The following is a 22,884-nucleotide window of genomic DNA, read 5'->3' on the forward strand; positions in this document are numbered from 1 at the left end:
TCCGGAATTTTTTACAGTGTAAAGTTTTATTAAGATTTCTGTTTGTTACTTTTTCCGGTTTTACTATTTCTGGTAAGTTTAAAAATATTTAAATTCATTAAAAATATGGAATATTTATGAGAAGGTGATACCATTCTTAGCTAATTTTTTTCGGCATACATAGTTTATGACACTGTGGAATTTTGCAATTTCAAGTGCATATTATGGGTTTTTAATTTTATTTCAGTTTAGCTTGTTCGGCAGTGTACCATTCAACTCTACAGAAGGAGACAAATTGTAAAAAACTCAAAACTGAGAAGTAATTTAATCCGAATAAATGGTTTTTATGCCACGTTCTAAGGTATCAAGATAAAACTACCTCATTTTATTAATTTTGAAACACGATAAAACAATATCCTATTGCTGCTTTTACCAAAATCATTACTGAAGCTCATAGGTAAAATTATCATGCTTTTTGACATTTCCATAAGCCATAAACACGGTAAATTTTATCATATTCTGTTAGCTCTGATCATAATTTTTTTTCAGTGTACATTCAACCCAATTCAAAGTAAAGTACTAGGTGTAAACTAAAATCTATAACCATTCGAATAAAATTTGAACATTAACACATACAATAAAAAATAGTGTTTGGAGCGTGTTGTATGTGCAAATTTATCACCAGGGGCGTACCGTTTAAAAATTTATGATTAATGTTAACTTTGAAACTTTAACAAAATATTATTTAAGGTGATGCATTTTAAAAAAGAAGCTGATTGTATACATGTGCACTTAATTACACTAGAACACTATTAAAACACTGGAATTAGAGTATCGGAGAAAAGTTATTTAAATAGATATTTTTTTCTCAAATTCATTTGAAAATCAAAATAATTATTAAGGAGGACGCAAGTGTAATTGGTTTATTCAACATTTTGCCCTGGCAAAAAATACGGAACTAAGATTGTTTTACTGAAATTCTCTAATTAGTCCTATTAACGTTTAATAAAATATTCTACTTCCTTATATGTAAAAATTAAGTGTTTATTTTATTTTTCATTATATTTTGATAATAGAATGCATTGGTTTTCAGAAATGTAGCGAAGGTGAACAGTACAATTCGATTTGCATTATACTGTTAATTCCTTATGAAAATTTCACAAGCAGGAAGCTGAAAAATAAGATAATTCTAAAAAGAACAAAACTTACTTACTTATTTGGAATACATACATTAAACACTGTTGGAGTAAAAATCGATGTATTCTAGCTCTTATGGTAAGATGCAAAATGATTGTTGAAGTTTCTAAAGTACATTCTTCTAAACTATAAATTAAATCATGAATGTGTCATAATATCTTTTAACCACACCTGTTCTTAATCTAAATAAATTTCGGAAATATGTCTGAGTTACTTTTAGAATAAGTTTTGCATAAGCCTTATTTAGAAGCGAGAAAATATAAACAATGCAAAGGTAAACAGAATAATAACACGGAGAAAAAAATTCTGGTAAAATTACCAAACTGTATGGTAACGATATTTCTGTTACGAAAAAAACACAATTCTGGTTAATAAGACTAAAATATACTGTATTTAAATCATTCATTCATATGAAAATTGTTTTCTGGAATGTTCCGGCTTTCAAAATTATAGTTCTTATTACCACGCATTTAGTAAACAATGCAAAACAGAAAAGTAAATTTTCCAGAATAAATGGTTTTTATGTCATACACTAAGGCATCATGATAAAATTACAGAATTTTATAGCATAGTAAAAAAAAATATTTTATTGTTAATTTTACCAAAATCTTTGCCAAGGCGTTTTTGAGAAAAATTAAAAAAATATTTAGTCTTCCCATAGAACCAGAAACTTGATAAATGTTACCACATTATGGTAGTTTTGAACAGAGTTTTTTCTTCGGCGAAGAATTTTTTTTTTCATAGTTGTAATTAAATCTGAACTTTGTTTTCAATTCTATATTAGTTTCTTAGGTTCTCAGTTTCTGTGTTTGTTTTCCGCTCATGAATTATAAATAGGTCCTTTAAGATTTCTGATCTGAAACTGACAAGATTCTTTCTCATTCAACAATTTATTCATCAATTCGAATTGAGCTATTTATTTCTTTACATTATTAAAGAAAACAGAATAAATTTAAGCATTACGAAAAAAATTAAATAGTAGCTTTATGTATAAACATTTGCAATTACCTAATTTTTGCCCAAATGTTTAACTTTTCATGAAAGAATTCAAATTTTGAATTAATTCGATTTAATATTTATTTTTTTTTTAACTCTTAAATAACTCTCTCAAAAACTATTCAACCTACTTTGTTCAAGTTTCATATTTTAACAAAAAAACATTGCATTGTTTTAGAAGATGCAAAATTGAAAATAAGTGATATTATTTTTCGATTGACTATTTTCCATAAAACGGATCCCTCTACTTATTATATTTTTAGGTACATAAATGTGGGCCGGGATAGCCTGGTCGGTAAGGCGCTGGGCCCATGTCCGAGAGTTCGTGGGTTTGAACCCCGGCGGCCGAAGACTCTCCGTGCAGTAAAATGGTGACTGATGCACGTTAAATCTGCCGAGTCGCAAAGTCCTCCATGCTCCCATAACAAATCAGTACCTCTGGGGGTATTGAATTGGAGGTTGATCGTTCTCTGATTCAGGTCAAAATTACGATCTGTGGATGAATGAATGGATGTATGAATGCGTCCGCTCTACAAACAGGCGTGACGTAATGGGTGTTGTAGAAGTCGAATTCTTGGCCATAGATGGCGCCACTGGAAAACAGAAACAATCGCCCCCTCTGCCTTAACAAGCATACGAAAGCAAGCAAGGTGCATACATTATCAATTAAAATGCAGAATAAATCTTTGCGTTTTTAAAATTTCAATTATTACTGAATATTTCTGGAAAACCAAATTTCAAGAAGGAAAAATCTTGCAAAAAAAAAAAAAAAAACGAGTTTAAACAAAATCCTGGAAACACTCTTTGTTTAAAAATATTTAATGTTATATTTTGAAGTTAGAAAAGAACCAATCCGTTAGGAAGTTAGCTCATAAATGTATACTACAGAGTATTCAGCAAATACTACCCTTAATAAATATGTTGTGAATTTTCTAAATGGAGGTCCCAAATTCCTATTTAAATCTGTAATAAATTTAACTACTTATTTTTTCCTCGTTGTATCGTCAGTCAGTTTTTAAGGTCAGCTGGATGTAAAAATTGTAGAGAAATCATTCATTTGTGGATATAGAAATAATCTAAAAGTTAATCAAACATTGATGTATTTTATAAAATTTTTATTCTCAATCACAAGTACATATATGTCAGATATACAAATAAATTAATTCATAAATATGACGATTTAAAACACTCTTTGTACATAAATGGCCATTTGACACGAAAATTTGTAAGCGTGACTTGATTTGCTCCACGTGTCTTTTTGAAAGAGTGTTAGAGCTGCACTTACAAATAAACTTATGAATTCGTTTTATACATAGATTAGTTTAACTTACATTTTCAGATTTTTAGCAAATGTTTAAGTTAAAAAGATAAAGTTCAATCTCTACTAAAATTATCTTAGATAAAGCTTTATTGTTGTTAAAGGCAACATTTTAATATATCAATGAAAAGGTTATAATTTTTTAAAAATAATAAGTTATTATATGTTAAGATATCAACAGAGAAATTCTTAAAGTGATATCGCTCCACGTGTGTCTTAAAGTAATATTTATTATATTTCAAACGCTAAGCAAACTATCTAAAACAATCAAAATCTGAAATTATGCGAGATTAATAAAAATCACTGTTATGTTTACCAAAAGATTTAGGGGAAATAGATGTTGGTTAAATTTAATTTTAAATTTGAAATATTTTGTACGAATTAATACTAAACAGGTGGAAGCACAGTTTTTTTTCAAAATCAGCAATAATTTTAATAAAAATTTGCAATTAAAGATGTATTCAGATTTGAGCAACCTAATTTGCATTAAAGTTAAAAGAAATAACTTTCTTAAGGAAGAATTGCAAGTATTATACTTGGGAGGCATAAGAACTTGGTCAAATTTATATTTGGATTTGAAACATTTTGTTTAAATTAACTCTTTAAAAAGGTTGGAGTAAATTTTCGTTAGAATCAATACTCATTTTAAAAGTTACATAGTTAGCAAGCAACAAAGCATAGTCACAAAAAGAGCAATTAGCACTCAAGAGGGAAAAAAAGTAAGGCGGCGGAAAGCAAATTTAAACGCAGATGTATCTTGAAAGTTTGAATTTAAAAATTAAAAAAAAATTAACGTGATCGGTCTGTTACAAGTTAGTAATTTGATAAACGAGTTATAACTCAATTATAGTTCCATCTCTAATGATTAAGTCCTTGAAAATAAATGTGAAAACATATGATTAGCTTACTAGTTATTTGATTAACTAACTAGTTACTTGTTTTTCTCAAAATGCATGAGAAAAGTGATATAGAACTAACTCTACTTTCTTCCTTGTTAAATGAATTATTTTTAATTACTAAAGAACTAAAGCTCATTTTCCTACAATGAATTATGGGAAGAGCGAAAATTGATTTTGTCTCGGTGATTAAGTTTTGTGATATAATTTTGATTGACATAAATAATGAGTTATTTTTTTTCCTTTTAATGAATCATGGAAAGAATGAAAAAGAATTTTCTCCAAAAAAGTATTATAAATTGTTTTTTTGCTATAAATAATAAATTTTTCCCAAGTTACTTTATAATAGGAAGATCAATGCAGCATTTAAATGATTATGATACTTATTTGACAGACACAAACATGTCTCACTACCAAGAAATAAAAAAGAGACAGGCATCTTTTGCTTTTTTTCTAGAAACGTGATTGTAATAGGACTGAAATATATACTTTTTTTATATCTCTGTTCAGTTATGATGCATTTTTGATTAATCTAAAAAAATGCTTTTTAAGAGTATTTGTTTATGTTCAAGTTAATCAGTTCATTTAGATCTTTCATGTAGAAACTTCCTTAAGGATTTTCGGTTATTATCATTTACTTAGGCTAATTTTTTTATAGTTAATATCAAGTTTATTTACTGACTTTGCATTTCCACTGTACAGAAATACTAAAACTCTTTATTTCAAATTTTGGGTAAATTTATGTATATAAAAAAACAATTTTTAAATGTTTGAAGACAAAGTATGCAGCGTAAATTCTTTTTATTTTGTTAATAAATAAAAAAATATGTAATAAAAATTCAATGAACTATGATGAAACATTAAAAGGACTACCTGATTTTATAATTATCTTAAATGGGATGTAATTCTTGGAAGGCAAAATACTGCATCAAAATTTAATTTTCTGAAAATTTAAAATTCAATGATGTAAAACTCAATTTTTCTTAACTTTAACCGTTCTTTATTAACGTATTGTACCGTGGAGTCATCATAGCAGTACTGATGATTAAAACTTGCTTTAATTTATAAAGTAAAACAGTTAGCATATAAATTGGTAAATCTTTATCTATATGAAGCCTTTTATGGTTTCCATATATAGAACAGTAATTTATGCGATTGTACTTAACCAAAACTCTTCTTGCTATTTATTGCAAGCTTTACGGAGTTCGGGACTAAGCTTCTTCATCGGCTTTTTATTTTTATACTTTTGCAAACAATGATAAAAACATACAATTTAAAAATGAAAGACTTACAATTAAAAACTTAAATTATAACAAAAATTAGTGGGAAAAATCCTTTCTATCAACTTCACACTCAAATAAATCTGATTTCTCAAAAACAGATTTGTTAATATTATTTCCTTCTCATACATTTGTGCGTATGACTTTTCGCAAATATAGCATGTTAGTGAAAGGAAAATGTCACAATATATTTTTATACAATGTTCTTCCGACTGCTGCCTCCAGTGATGTCCTGTATCCATCCAACATAATGAGCCACTTCGGTATAGACTCCAGGTTTACCAGGTCTTGCACATCCAACACCCCATGAAACAACACCAATTAAAACATCATGACCACCATGTTTTTGAAATAAGGGTCCACCCGAATCACCCTAAAATACACAAAAAATAATACGTTTTCAAGGATTGAACTACATGTTAATCAGTGTTTTTCTTCCAATTACAAATACAAAATGGTGAATTTGAGAATAAAATAATATATTTATAATAAAATTTTTAAATTGAGGCAGGGTGGCTCGTGTTGTGGAGCCTTTGCCTTCAAATGAGATGACCCAAGTTCGGATAGAAGCGATGGCTAGTTGATTCGATTTATTATTTTCTTTGTAACATCTTCCTTGAAGTTTTTCTTCTACATCTCCTTCCTTCCTTTCTTATTCTATTTTCTTCTATTATTCTGCGTAATTGATTCTAATTATCTGTAATTAGCAGGATTTTTATCAATGTTTTTTTCCAGTAACAAATTCAAAATTTTGCATTTGGGAATGAAATAATATGTTTCAAATAATGTTTTTAAATTGAGACTCCCTTGACTCTGAATGACTCCCTTGCCAAGTTCGGATAGAAGCAATTGCTGGTTGATTCGACTTCTTTTTTTCTTCGTTATATCATGGTTTAAATTGTTCTCTACATCTCCTTCCTTCTTTTCTTATTCTGTTTCCTTTTGTTATCCTGTGTTTCAATACTATGGAAGGCTCTTGAATATAGAGCCGAAACTGTTTATTTTGCATAGTTTGTGATTTATTCACGATGTTATTCACGTTAGCTTAATTCACATTTGGGAAAAAGTACCCTTTCTTGATAGATAAAACTATTATACTGTTTTTCGAATATTTAATTTATTAGAGCTTGTTGCTTAATTTTAAGAAATGTAATATCAGTGACGAATTTTTTTATACAAAGAATTTTTTTATGGTCTGATATTGTATTATTTAAAATTCATTATTTCATTAGTATTAGTTCACCAAGCTAAAACTATAAATTTCAAGCTATTTTAAGTGTTAAATCCATAACGGATGTCATGCAAAACAATACTAAGTTTAGATCTGCGGTTTTTTGCCTTAACTATTTTGAAAGTTAAATTCAAGGTACATTGTGAAATAAAGAGAAGTCGCTGAAATAAAAATAAAAAAAGACAGAAAATTAACAAATTAGTTTTAAAATCCTTTTATGATTTGAAATATATTTTAGAGCATAATGTAAACAGAATCAAGTATATTTTGCAACCGAATTATCTTTTCTGAAAGAAGACAAATAACTCTAAAAAGACAGAAAGTGCAAAATGTTTCATTTTCAAATTTTTGCCAAAGTCTAATATCTTGATAAAATGATAATTTATAATGATACATATACATATATATATATATTAAGATAAATGATAAATTTAAATTATTATTGGATTTGCATATTCACAGCCTAATCTGAGTAAAAAAAATAGTTTATAAAGAAATGAATATTTTTCAATGCGTATTCTGTAGTTTTTAAGCGGCCATAGTACCTAAGTAACTTATGTAAGAGTCGAAATATTGAATTACGATTCGAAAGTAATTTTGTAGCTTACATTAAATCTTCACACGATTTCAAACATACTGCAAAGTATGTCATCACTCTATATGTATATTTAACAAGCTGCGAGTGATTTGAAGTAAAAAATAAAAGAAAATGAAGATTTTCATTTAGAAAAAAACTAGAGTGTTTTTTCTCATTATTGATTTATTTCTTGCCTTTAAGGGTTTGAATCACAGCGTTGATTTAAAGCGTTTTTTTTATTAAAGGTAGAACTTCGAAGTATTTTCTAAAATCAGCATTATATACTTAATAATTTTTTAATATTAAATAAATGTTTCATAAATCTGTACATCATTTATATTTAAGAGAGATTTTTTTTAATTTTTGAAGTTTCTAAGCGTATAGATAGTTTTAGGGATACCACTTGCGCCTAAATATGTAAGAAGTGATGGAAATTTAATATCTTTTCATTTATTATTTTTATTAAACACTATTTAAATTATTCAATCTTAACTACCACATAGCAAATGTGTATTTGAAGTCAAAATATTTCACTTTCAATTGCAAACTGAAAGAAATAGGCTAGCAAAAGTTGTTAACTTTAATCTCTTCTAATAGATTTTTTCTAATTAGTCAACTCTTTTTGCATTTTTCGAATCACACAAGACCCATGTGATTGATATTATTTTTAATTAAAATTGTTGGCTATCCATTACGTGGGCATGTTAAGCATCCAAAACATTATTTTATTTTATTTTATTTTATTTTATTTTATTTTATTTCATTTCATTTCATTTCATTTCATTTCATTTTATTTTATTTTATTTTATTTTATTTTATTTTATTATAATTTAATTTAATTTAATTTAATTTAATTTAATTTAATTTAATTTAATTTAATTTAATTTAATTTAATTTAATTTAATTTAATTTAATTTAATTTATTATTTATTTTGCTTTATTTATCATTTATTATATTTATTTCATTTATTATTTATATTATTTTACTTTATTTATCACTTATTTCATTTATTATTTATATTATTTTATTTTATTTATCACTTATTTCATTTATTATTTATATTATTTCATCTTATTTATCACTTATTTCATTTATTATTTTCTAAATTTTATAAAAAAAGGTTACCAAGATCATTTATGTAAGTTGGAGTAATATTTCTGTATAACCTCGAGTTTGTATGATTTTAAAAACAATATTATTGTATTGAACTCGTATCCGGTACTGCACTGGACAACAGCCTCGAGTTATACTCGTTTTATCTGTAATCAAATACAATCAGTTCATACAAATCTAAATGAAAGTAGAGAATAAAGAGCTAGTAATGAAAGCATTAAAACCCAGAGAAAATAAGAATTTACCTGACAAACACTTTTTCCACCTTGTTTGTAACCGGCGCAAATCATAGTTTCAGCTAAGTTATCTCCATAAGCCTGGCGGCATTCATGGTCATTTACAATAGGTAATTCAACTGCTTGTAGTCTGCTTGGTGTTACTCGAACACCTAAGAAATAAACATACTGTTTTATACAAATCTTATCAGATAATACTATAATTTTACACATAAAAATATAACTTTTTCTGATACCTTTAAATAATAATGCATGAAAACACAAAAATTTATTTGCATTAAAAAATCGCTTTATAAGTTATAATTTTCTTGATGTAAAATATTGTTTGATTTAAGAACGAAATAATTATGATTCAGTTTTTAAGGCCTTTAGCCTTAATGTTGGTTAAACTCAAATCCTGGTAACGTTATTTTAGGTAAAAGTATCTTTTTTATAATGTTCACAATTTATTGTAAAAAAATTTCTGATCAAATTATGGTAAAAAGTACCGCCACTCTAAGTGCCGGTACTTTTACGGTAAATTCATTTTTACCGATTTCAGATATAGTACGGAAGAAAAAAATTAATATGCCATAATTTTTATTGTAATAATTACCGTAAGATCACTGAACCAGTCCAGTAAAATTAATATTACTATAAAATTTAGGGAAAAATGGATTTTACGTTAAAAAGGGATTATACAGAACATGCACCCAAAGTTCCGGTACTATATACCGTAATTTGATCCGGAATTTTTTACAGTGATTTGACTTCTTATATCTTAATACCCTTGTCTAACATTTAACATCTACTAGCAATAATTTAATATTATTATAAAATTACATTAAGGTGATTCAATATCCTGAAAAATAGTCTATTTAAAATAAAAAGATATTATCACTTAAGAATAATCATTATTAAAAAAAATTGAGGGAAAATGTAAATTATATTTCAACATATAGGGATAATATAAGTTATAATTTTTAAAAAGATTAACACTCCTTTTTCAAATTAAGATTATAAGAAATAAATAAATTAAATTTTGCATTCTTTTTTGGATTAAAGAAACGGAATTTTTCTCGAGGAATGAAGAAACGGATTGATTTTTGGATTGAAGAAACGGAATTTTTCTCGAGTTTTCGCTGCTATAAGCATCATCGATGCCTTTTAGAACTTCTGACGATTACTATTTATAGCATCGAAACAAATCTCTTATATATATANAAAAATCTGTGGCCCTTTTTCGCCTCGCCACTGGCCATGACTGTTTATCAAAACACCTGTATAAAATTAAAATCTTTTCAAGCCCCCTTTGTCCATTATGTAACCAACAAGAAGAAATGGACGCTAACCATCTAAGACATTGCCCTGCACTTCCTCCTGGGCCCTTGTGGAAACGATATTGGTGGCGGGCGAGATGCATTATTACAGACCTGTAGACTCTTTATTTTTGTAGCTCTTGTTTCCGTTTTTTGTTCTTTCTTTATATTGTTCTTGGCTACAAATTTGTCTTTCATGTCTGCCATTGGAAATAAAAAAAAATATTTCATATCCAGGCAGTAAAAAAATTATAATATGGCTAAGGAACTAAGGAAGTAATTATTTTCTTACATTACAATTTTTTTAAATATTTTATGTGATATTTTGTAATGATATTAATTTACCTTCTTGAGTCAATCCCCAACCAGAAGCATAAGCAATCCCTGAAGCTCGATGACCAGAAGATGGTAAAGATATAGCTTGAACTTTGTTACTAAATTCAAACGGAGGGTCAACTCGGATTAGTGCTATATCATTTCGGAAACGAAACATATCAAAAGAATCATGAATCTGAACATCAACAACCTGAAATTAAATGAAATTAATAAAAATATATACTTTCATAGTTTAGAACACGAATTTTACTTAAATAAAATACGTATTACGTTTTGAGATAATATTTTGAACACATCATTACGCGGAGACAGGAGAAGGAAATTTTTGTTACACTGTAAAAAATCCCGATAAAAGTACTGACATCCGGAGAACAAGTACTCTTCACCGTGGAATCCGTTTTTACCGTGAAATTTTTGATAGTAAAAAATTTATGTACCTTGAATTTTACAATAAAATCATTGTAACTTAATAAATATTACTGTAAAAATTAAAATTTGAATTTTTACGTTAAAATTGGAAATTTATGGATGGAAATTCAGGAGGCCAGGATCTTTTACCGCTATTTGATCCAGAACTTTTACAGTGTGCAGGTTATTAGATAAAATGGAAAAATCTACATAATAAAATTTATTAAACTGCATTAAAATTCTATTCTAAAAGTTTTTGAGATTACTATGATGAGCTTACCTATTTCCACCTCAGATGTAATAGCGCCCTTTTAAAAATCTTGATAAATTGGAACAGTACAAAATAAAGCAATTTCAAATTTCATAAACGAAATTTCACAGGTTTTTTAAGATTTGATGAAATTTTAAAAATTCTCTATTGATATTCGAGAGAACATTTTAAAATAAAAAAACCCAAGTTAACCTATAAAAGTGAATAAAGTGAAGTGAAGTGTAAAAAGTGAATCCGAAATGCAAACATTTACTTTGTTATTGATAAAACCGTTTCCTGGGAAATGCTCCAAGCAAACATTTCGTTAAATGAAAAGAATTGCTACCTCCACTTGACTGAGAATACAAATTTTATCAAAAGCATTTGGCCTAATGCAACATATTACTTAACACAATTGATTAGGAAATACAACATAAAACAAAACGAGTTTGAGCACTCAATCCTTAGAATTAAACACGGGAAACTTGCTTGACTAGCAAATGAACTGACAACACCGTTGCGTCTATAAATTATAAACGGTCCTACAATTCCCAAAAAAGGAAATGTTAGCATGTAAGCTATACGATCGTGGCGTCATAATAATTAAAAAGAAAGCTGCAATGGCCTTCTCTTGATGCTCATCTACAGTACTTTTGCCGCAAAATTAACTATAAAAGTTGAATGTTACCGTAGACATTAAATATAAATATAATATAATATAACATATAATATAACATATAATATAACATATAATATAACATATAATATAACATATAATATAACATATAATATAACATATAATATAACATATAATATAACATATAATATAACATATAATATAACATATAATATAACATATAATATAACATATAATATAACATATAATATAACATATAATATAACATATAATATAACATATAATATAACATATAATATAACATATAATATAACATATAATATAACATATAATATAACATATAATATAACATATAATATAACATATAATATAACATATAATATAACATATAATATAACATATAATATAACATATAATATAACATATAATATAACATATAATATAACATATAATATAACATATAATATAACATATAATATAACATATAATATAACATATAATATAACATATAATATAACATATAATATAACATATAATATAACATATAATATAACATATAATATAACATATAATATAACATATAATATAACATATAATATAACATATAATATAACATATAATATAACATATAATATAACATATAATATAACATATAATATAACATATAATATAACATATAATATAACATATAATATAACATATAATATAACATATAATATAACATATAATATAACATATAATATAACATATAATATAACATATAATATAACATATAATATAACATATAATATAACATATAATATAACATATAATATAACATATAATATAACATATAATATAACATATAATATAACATATAATATAACATATAATATAACATATAATATAACATATAATATAACATATAATATAACATATAATATAACATATAATATAACATATAATATAACATATAATATAACATATAATATAACATATAATATAACATATAATATAACATATAATATAACATATAATATAACATATAATATAACATATAATATAACATATAATATAACATATAATATAACATATAATATAACATATAATATAACATATAATATAACATATAATATAACATATAATATAACATATAATATAACATATAATATAACATATAATATAACATATAATATAACATATAATATAACATATAATATAACATATAATATAACATATAATATAACATATAATATAACATATAATATAACATATAATATAACATATAATATAACATATAATATAACATATAATATAACATATAATATAACATATAATATAACATATAATATAACATATAATATAACATATAATATAACATATAATATAACATATAATATAACATATAATATAACATATAATATAACATATAATATAACATATAATATAACATATAATATAACATATAATATAACATATAATATAACATATAATATAACATATAATATAACATATAATATAACATATAATATAACATATAATATAACATATAATATAACATATAATATAACATATAATATAACATATAATATAACATATAATATAACATATAATATAACATATAATATAACATATAATATAACATATAATATAACATATAATATAACATATAATATAACATATAATATAACATATAATATAACATATAATATAACATATAATATAACATATAATATAACATATAATATAACATATAATATAACATATAATATAACATATAATATAACATATAATATAACATATAATATAACATATAATATAACATATAATATAACATATAATATAACATATAATATAACATATAATATAACATATAATATAACATATAATATAACATATAATATAACATATAATATAACATATAATATAACATATAATATAACATATAATATAACATATAATATAACATATAATATAACATATAATATAACATATAATATAACATATAATATAACATATAATATAACATATAATATAACATATAATATAACATATAATATAACATATAATATAACATATAATATAACATATAATATAACATATAATATAACATATAATATAACATATAATATAACATATAATATAACATATAATATAACATATAATATAACATATAATATAACATATAATATAACATATAATATAACATATAATATAACATATAATATAACATATAATATAACATATAATATAACATATAATATAACATATAATATAACATATAATATAACATATAAAATNTATGTGTATGTTTTATAAATGATAATGCTTTCTCAATTCATTTCTTAAAGATTTAAATTATTTGAATTTTAATTAATTATTAAATACAAATTATAATACTGAAAAAGAGGAAAATATTCTCACCTTATGGATTTGATAATCACCTCCATGGAGTGACTTTATTCTATTTTCATCTTTTAAATTAGTTGTGGCCGCAACAACTCTGTAATTCGATAGCAAAGCCCTAAAGGATAAAAAAAATATGTGTTGCTTTATTAATAAGACAATATAAATTTAATAAACAACACATTTCTATTTTTTTAAATCATTAATGCCCAGAATAAAATTTCAGAAACATATCATATTGATTGATGTGACTTTCGGCTTTCATAACTATAAACCATATCTTTTTTTTATTGTTTGATGTCAACCATATTATTTCATTGGAGAGCAATAGATGATGAAATACCTTTATAGTATTTGCAAGACCGCTGAATGCACGCAAATTTACTAAAGCATTGAAACTATCTGAAATAGCACGCACTGTTCTTGAAATGCAATTACAGCTAATAAAATGAAAAATTATGAGTAATATAGGTGAAAAACGAAAACATAGGGGTTCAAATTTCAATAAAAAAAAAACATATTTATAAATAAAAAATAATTTGCATCTCCTACTGAAAAATACGCCTAACGCAAAAAAAAAAATTCAAACTATTAAGTTTAATTATTTTTTGTGTTAATATTCTTTATCTTTTTACTCTTTTTATTATAATTAATTTCATTTCTTAATATTTTTTGATATTTAATGATTATTTTAAGAAATTATTTAAATTTATTTATTTTTTAACTTTAACTTTCTTAGTTAATTATTTTTAATTGCAATAATATTTGTATTTTGATTTTTCATTTATTTTAATGTTTACTTGCATTTAATTATTCTTCATTTTCTTTTTAAAGATAAATTTTAATAAAAAACAAAATTTTCTTTGCGTTTAGGCAGATTATTACTACTTGTGCAGTTTAAGAAATTTTCTACAAACTAGTCAACAAGCGAAAGGGGTTGCTCAAAGAAACTTCTTCATTTTCTTAAAGTTAAGAATTTTAAGAAAGAAAAAAAATGGAAACTTTCTAAGTACTTCTTTGTAAAAATCTCATATTTTCAAAGAAGAAAGCAAGAGCTTTACAAATCTCATCCCATATCACTACCAAAGATCATAAATTAACTGCTACCAGCATGCCTCGATGATAAAAGATATGGTCTCGATTAAATATTGGATAATTGAATTTATAACTTTTGAATCGATGATAGTGAGGTTTGTAAGTTAGTCACGGAAATCAAAATTCACAAAATTAGCCGAAATTCTCCAAACATTTTGAATATTTCTACAAAAATGAACAGAATTTTCCTTCAGAATATTGTACATTGTTAGATTTATTCTGGCTAATGTTTTGTTATCAACTAAGTATTTGATTTCCAACATTTCCGCCAGATTTACAACAGAAAGGACTTTTAAATTTCTTAGACCATTGTGTCGATGAATTTTCTCTTTCCTTTTATTTCAATAAAATTTCTGTTTTTGAAAGGATGCTACAAAATTTTTCCTTTCTGCAAGTTCTTATTCCAAGTTAGCGAGACTCGGTATTCTGAGTAATTTAGCATTTGATGTAGAAAAACCACCTAACTTGACAGAATTTGAGCTATCTCTATTTTCACCTCATTTTGCTTCTGATTTATTCTCCTAAATGTTTATTATTTTACATAACACTGAGGAAAAATATTTTTCTGTTGAGTGAGATTTTTTAACATATCTTTTTTCACAATGCCCACCTGGAGAATGACCATTCGTCATACAGGCATCTGAAGGGCAGATTTTTTTGGCCACTTTTTCAGGGGCACCAAATTAGATGGGCCAACGTTGCTCCCACAGTAAGGACAGATAGTACAGAGAGTGAAAGAGCTTCCATGCCTTGACCGGGATTCGAACCCAGAACCTTATTGATGCAAGACCAGCCCTAACAGATCTTACATAAACACTTTTGTATTACTGATTTCAAATCTGCAATCGGTTTCTCTCCACAAGGTACAATTTTTTAAAATGATACTTTTATTCTATTTTTGTGGAAATGTAAAAGTTTAAAAACGTTATATATAACAGGAGATCCGTAAATGTCCGAATAACTTCGAGGGGGTTGGGCACATCAAAATTGCATAGGAACCCATGCCCGGTAATGTCGTCAGGTGCCACTAGAGGTACTTCCCTATTATGAGCTGTTTCTTCGTGTGCTTCTGAACAGTTGCCAATAGAGAAGCACCCCAAGTGGTGTATGATGACATTTCTGGTCAAGTGTACCTATACATTTTTAATCCTAATGAAGAATCCTAACTCGCCAAATAGGTTTTCGCTTCATTTTTTCAACCCTCTGATATATATTAGTCTTTAGACTTGCACATTGCAACAGAAAAAAGTCTAAGAATGTCAATAAAAATCTGCAGTCTTAGGAGTAAAACTAATTTCAAATTTGAAACATCCGCACCCGAATTAGGCAGGATAAAATATTTGTATAAATGTCACAGAAACTTTGTTCAAGAATATTCCGAAAATTTGTTTGTTCTAATTGCTTCAAGAAAGTAATTTCTGTTAAAAAGTAAGTAAATATAAAAACAAAAATATCTTATATTTTTAACATTTTTCATACAAATTGCAATATCTTCAAAATTTCATGAATATGAGAAAAAAAATTATTAATAATTCGCAGAAATTTGGGTCGCGAGAAACATGCAACCCTAATGATGATAAAAAGCTCTTTCATCAAAGAATAAAAAGGACCTAATTTCAGGGACATGAAATGAAAGCAAAAATTTAATTATGATTGATACTTTTTCATAAGAAAGAAATAATTTGATTTTAAAACTAGTAAATATTTTAAGTTCTTCAAAAATTGTTTAATTCTATTAAAAATTGCTAGTTTGGCTAAATCTTTCCAATGAACTTTAATTTTTAACTATATCTAGCTAGACGCAAACTGAATTGTAAAACGAATAATTATTTTAATTGTTTCCAAAATTGTTTAGCTTTTCTAACGATTGATTGGATTTTTCCACCTACATAAAGATTCTAAACAATGCCGAATCCCAATCAATTCAGCTTGGTAATAACTTTTTAAATATTAAAAAAAAGATCACAACCGCTTTTCATTATTTAGAAATACAACTTTTCTTCATCTTCACATTTTTTTTAACTTTCATAATTAGCATATAAAATGTTAGCTAGAGATTTGAAAAATTTAAAAGTCATTAATTGTTATAAAACTATCTTATTGTTTTTTAAAATGTGTTATTTCTAATTCAAAGAAAAGCTTTAATACATAACAATCAACATCATATACTGATATCAAAACGTATTACTGTAATCATATAAATCTATATCAATTATTTTAATATATTAGGGTGACTGGAAAATAATGTCATTTCGGCGCATAAAATATTCGCTAGTCTTAAAAGCCAACTCCTTTTTTTCAATCCATTTCGATTTATTTTCGATCCGGCATTGAAAGGTTGTTGAGAGTGAATACATTACTGATTTTAAAAAAAATATCGAAAACAAATATCAATTGCACCGAAACGGCATTACTTTCCGGTCCCCCTGATAAAAAAGGTCTTCAAATTGACTTCCAAGCACGAGAATTGATTTTCAAGATATTCAATCATTTGAAACTTCTTATTAATATGCAAATAAACAACATATTTCGTAGCAATATTAATGCAGATATCTGATTACTTAACTGTTATATCATCAGAGAAGAAATGAACCGATCAAGTAATTAAAAAAAAAACCGTGAAAATGAGATAACCGTTATATACACGAAAGCTACCAAAGTTAACGCTTGGTTAAACAGCATTACTTAAATTGCGTTTCTTCTTTTCACTTTCAAAGGTGGTTTACTAATTGGTTCAATTATTTTGCTACTTCTACGCATAAAATCTGTGATTGCTGAAAACCATTTTTACAGAAATCATTTTAACGTTTAATTAAATAGAAATTTCAATATATTCGATGTTGATGTTGAATATATATTTTGTACATTTCATTTTAAATAACTACAAGTCGCTAAATCAATTCATTATTATGTATTAAAGCTATGCAGTTTAGACAAAAAACTTTAAGTTGTTTTTAGAAATATGTTAGCATTAGAAAGCATGGAAATGAAAAAGAAATCTCTAAAAAAAAGAAACAACAACATAGATTTCTAATTTTTTTGTCCGTTGTTTATTGTTTTGGTTATTACTTCTCAATTTAAAATCTCTTCTTATCTGGTAATTAATTACTAAGTATGATTCATTTATTTGAATTCTTTATACAGTTTTTTTTGTTCACATAATAAAAAATTCTATAAATTATTACTAACTAAAGTATAAAATGTATGTTAATGCTTTATAATTTGTGAATTTTCTTAAATAGGGAATTAAAGCACATGAAAAATTTCAGAGCATTGGTTAATTTATGGAACCATTTTTAATCGAAAAAAAAAATACGAAATGTGTTATTTTCTATTTTAAGAGTTCACCTTGAATGTTTATCTTAAGTAAGCAGACAACAATGAATGGTCATTCACTAATAATATATTATTTGAACAAACATGGCTAAGGTTTCAAACTGGTGTTGTTGAATGGAACCTCCGAATGTTATTACTTGGATAATACTCAATTTCAGTTCTTTTCTTTCAAACTTAATGTTTGTTTGAATTCAAGTATGCATACAATTTCAGGCAACTTTTCATTTAGTTGCATATGCTAAAATAAATCTAGCTAATCATAAACATAATGCCACAGACTATTTTGCTGGAATATTTCACAAAAAATTCAACTTTGCTAAGTACATAAAACATTTTTATTGTTGGGAGTAGCATAGTCGGCGGATCAATATATCTATACTAAGACAGGTTAAAGGCCTGAAAAACAAAATATTTTGCAAGGAAGTAGATGACCTGGTAAGGTGATCACCCACACAAGTTTGCTTCATGAACAATATTTTTGATAGTAAGAAGAAAATAAGGAGAAATGATTATCGTTTCACATTTTTTTGCATAGATAGATACCAAATATATACACTGGTTATCATAAATTAAGGAAAAATCACAAAAATAGCGATAACTCTTTCAAAAGTAAGCCAAACCGTGCAAAATTTGCATATGTTGTCCACTAAGAGTAGCTGAGTAAAATTGCAATATGCAAATTAGTGGCGCTGCACTCGGCTTNTTAATGTCTGATAATTTCTTTTTATGTTGTTTAATACCTTACTATGTGTTGTATATTGTGGGTAAGTTTCATAAAATTCCATGTGTAATTTCTTGAGTTATCGCGATTTTTGTGAATTTTCCTTAATTTATGATAACCAGTGTATATATATATCCCTTAAAAATGAGAAATGAAAATAATGGTTTCAGTAAAAAAAGTATTGTACAACTTTTAGGACTTCTTCCGATTATTTAAACAAGAACGAACTATGTAGTTACAGATAAATAGTTTAACATTATATTTCATCTGCATTTAAAATTTAAAATAAAAAAAATTCCGTTTAAACTCATATAATTGTTTTTTACGCAAAAACATATTTTTTTTTTTTAAAAAAAAGTCTAAAATCAAGCCTAAAATTTATTTATCGTCAATTTATTTAAAGGATGATAAGCAGCACATTTTTTGTCTTCCCCTTTGTCCTTTCCCATGTAATGGTTGGGTACGGTCACAAGGAAAAAGCCTTTTAGATTGAATTCTCCTTACATTGATATGCGACTTTTATTCAACGTCTCAACTTAATTAGGTATTTGAAAAATAATAAAACCAATTTAAAGACAAACAATTGGTACCATCGGTAGAATTGTAATATTTAAAGACTTTATTAAACATTATGCATTATTTAAAATTCGATGCGGAAGCACAGGATTCTAAAGTTACTGATTCGTAAAAATAATGGTTATAGCGGAAATAATTGTGAAGAAGGAAAAGCTCTTTAATGGCTATAATGCTCAGCCTTAAGACTTATTTCTCGTATTTCTATAACACTTATGACAGAAGAAAATTTATAAGGAAGCATAAATTCCTTTAATATAGCATTTACTGATTGGTATACTGCAAGATTGTTACCAACTGTTGATGAAAATTATGTTTTTCTTTCTTAGCTCACGATTTAAGATGCTCAGTATAATTCTAGATATATCAGTTACGAAATAATGTGAATATTCGGGAATTTACAATTTTTTTTCTTGCTGTAAACGATTTATGACGATTTAAACAAAAAAAAAATTCTGTATGAGAATAAGTAAGATTAGCTAACAATTTTAGTACAGCCAAAAAAAAAGTCCTTGGTAAACATTTGACTGTAAAACAGAAATTGTTTCTAAATCAATTTGAAGCGTTTGAAATAATCGCAAAAGTGGTTGCATAAGATAAAATCTTAATGTAAAAAAAAAATTTTTGAATTTCTACATTACGTCATCCATTATTAGCATGCATATATTAGCATACATACATATATTCACTGTAAAAACTGTGACGTAATAGCCATCCAAATTTGGTGTCGAAAAACTCTGGAAAATGCGTGAATAGTTAATATATTTCAAGCCAATACCGAATCGTGTGCACTAACACACATCAAAGGGTGTGAGTTAAATCTGAACACTAATAAAGCTTACATTCGTTGGTGAAAAAGATAGTTTTTCAGAGTTCCATAAATTCGGCGAATAATTAGAGTATAACTAAACTATTTAACTGAATTTTATTGTAGAGCACAATGTAAAATTCTCCTGATTAAATACTGAAAAAAATTATTGGCACTCAGAGTACTGGAATTTTTTATCATAACATCAATCTAAATTTACACTATAAGAAATTACACTATAATATTTTGCGGCGAAATGAATTTTAGGGATGATGCACTCAAAGTACCAGTACTTAAAACAGTAATTTGATTCGTAACTCTTTTATTTTGCAGGTTTTAAATGTATAAGAAATACTCTTGGACCATTAGTAGACGCTTAAAGGCAAATAATCGTACAATTTCAAGATATTCGCAATATGGCAATTTGTTTACATCATGGGAGTTATTGATTTGATATTGATTTGACAAACTGGCAATAGCATATTTAATATCAAGTAAGTATCGATCATTTCTACTGATTTATCAAAAATATTGATTGTGGTAGATTATTCGCCAAGTAATTTCAATCTTCTTGTCTAATTCATTTGACAACCTACTCAACATAAACTGTGTTAAATTACGGATAATGAAGATTTTTATGTTCTCATGAGATTTGCTTAAATCTGTCAATTGTATAAAATAATTTCATATTACTTAATTTCTATTAACTTTGGTTTCTTTCGAAAGTATATTAATATTCTGTCTTTGCTGGGTGTATGTTTGATTAACAAACTAATTTTTCTGCATACATACAACCCAATTTAATATTTGTAGATATGCATCCTAAATTATTGATTTCGCTTTAAATTGTATCGTAAAAATAGCTTTACTGATTCTTATGTGTAGCATACATTACTGTGGCAGCAACTTCATGCCAAATAGCGTAAAAGAACATAATAGGTGTTAACTATCCTTGGTTTCGATGTAGTTGAACACTTATTAGCGAAACGTTAACTTCATGTAAAGTAGTTACCAAAATTTTTGGTGTTCGGGCAAAGGAAAATTTTTTGCAGTGCTTTATTGAATAAAATGCTCTCATGCAACCATGTTTTAATGTTCAAACTAAAAGATAAAATAAAAATTTTATGATGAAATAAAATACTACAAAATGGGAATCTAAGACGGCATATTTACAATTTCTCTTGATACTCATGCACATAGGTGTTAAAAAAGTTATTTTTGCGAGACATTATTAAGAATACGAATCATTACTAAGGATGCAGGAATACGCGTTATCTTAATATAAAATGAGTTTGATATCGGAAAAAAAAATTTGTTTGCATATCTGAACAGAAGCTCGTAGAAATTTAAGGTTTTATAGTTAGTTAGTATTGACAGACATGTAAAAATTTAAATGCCCCTACGACTTAAATAAAAACGTGCATGTATTTTGTAATCGTAAACATTTCTTTCCGTAGATATATAACACATACAGAACATCAGCAAACTCGCTTAATTTCGTACTCGATTGTAAATAATCTACTGGCGATATCCAAAGCAAAGCACTTCATAATTGGTACTTCGGAAACGAAAGTAATTCACGAGCGATGTGAATGCGTGTAAGCTTGATGCAAGCATTCTTTAATAAGTGGTCACCCGATTTTATGTAATCTTAAAATAAAATATTCCTTCACACTATTTTACTAATATATATATATATATATATATATAAAGCAAATATTTCTTTTTACACTATCACACAATAAAAAAAAACATTCAAAACTTGAAAAAAGCGTTTTTTGATGATTATGAATCTACCATTTCTGCTATTGACAAATTTGTAATACAATAAATATTCAGGGTAATCAATGACATCTAAAGCTTTTGCAAAGGCTTTTTGTCCAGTCTACTGTATGTTGGCAAAATCGGATAAAAATCAAAATGAATAAAAGGTTACCTCCAAACAAGTATATTGAATTAAATATTTTGAATTAATAGTTAACTAAAATATTTAAATGAAAAAATTTCATCTTTTATTCTCTTAATTTAAACATTAAATTTGTGTATTTCTTAGTAACGGTAAACTCATTATCAAGACAATTCCCTCTGCTTGTGTGATTTATCGTTATAACTGGCTTTAACTTTACCTAGCCATAACTCATACTGACTCATATAATTCATACAGCTTAGCATTATTAATCATAGATCTTAAAACAAACATGTATAATTTTGCT

At 25.8% G+C, this 22,884-nt stretch overlaps 1 protein-coding gene across 1 annotated transcript in view; it reads right to left on the reverse strand.

Annotated features, from left to right (window-relative positions):
- Positions 1-3,270: 3,270 nt before the first annotated feature.
- Positions 3,271-22,884, reverse strand: part of LOC107440325 (trypsin-1) — a 29,992-nt gene continuing 10,378 nt past the window's right edge. The window contains exons 4-7 of the mRNA XM_016053222.4: positions 14,157-14,256; positions 10,468-10,648; positions 8,834-8,976; positions 3,271-6,039 (exon numbers count right to left, since the gene is read on the reverse strand). Coding sequence (XP_015908708.1) covers positions 5,860-6,039; positions 8,834-8,976; positions 10,468-10,648; positions 14,157-14,256 — 604 coding nt within the window. The 3' untranslated portion in view covers positions 3,271-5,859. The remainder of the gene's footprint in view (positions 6,040-8,833; positions 8,977-10,467; positions 10,649-14,156; positions 14,257-22,884) is intronic.

This window comes from Parasteatoda tepidariorum, chromosome X1 (genome assembly GCF_043381705.1).
Source record: "Parasteatoda tepidariorum isolate YZ-2023 chromosome X1, CAS_Ptep_4.0, whole genome shotgun sequence".
NCBI lineage: Eukaryota > Metazoa > Arthropoda > Arachnida > Araneae > Theridiidae > Parasteatoda > Parasteatoda tepidariorum.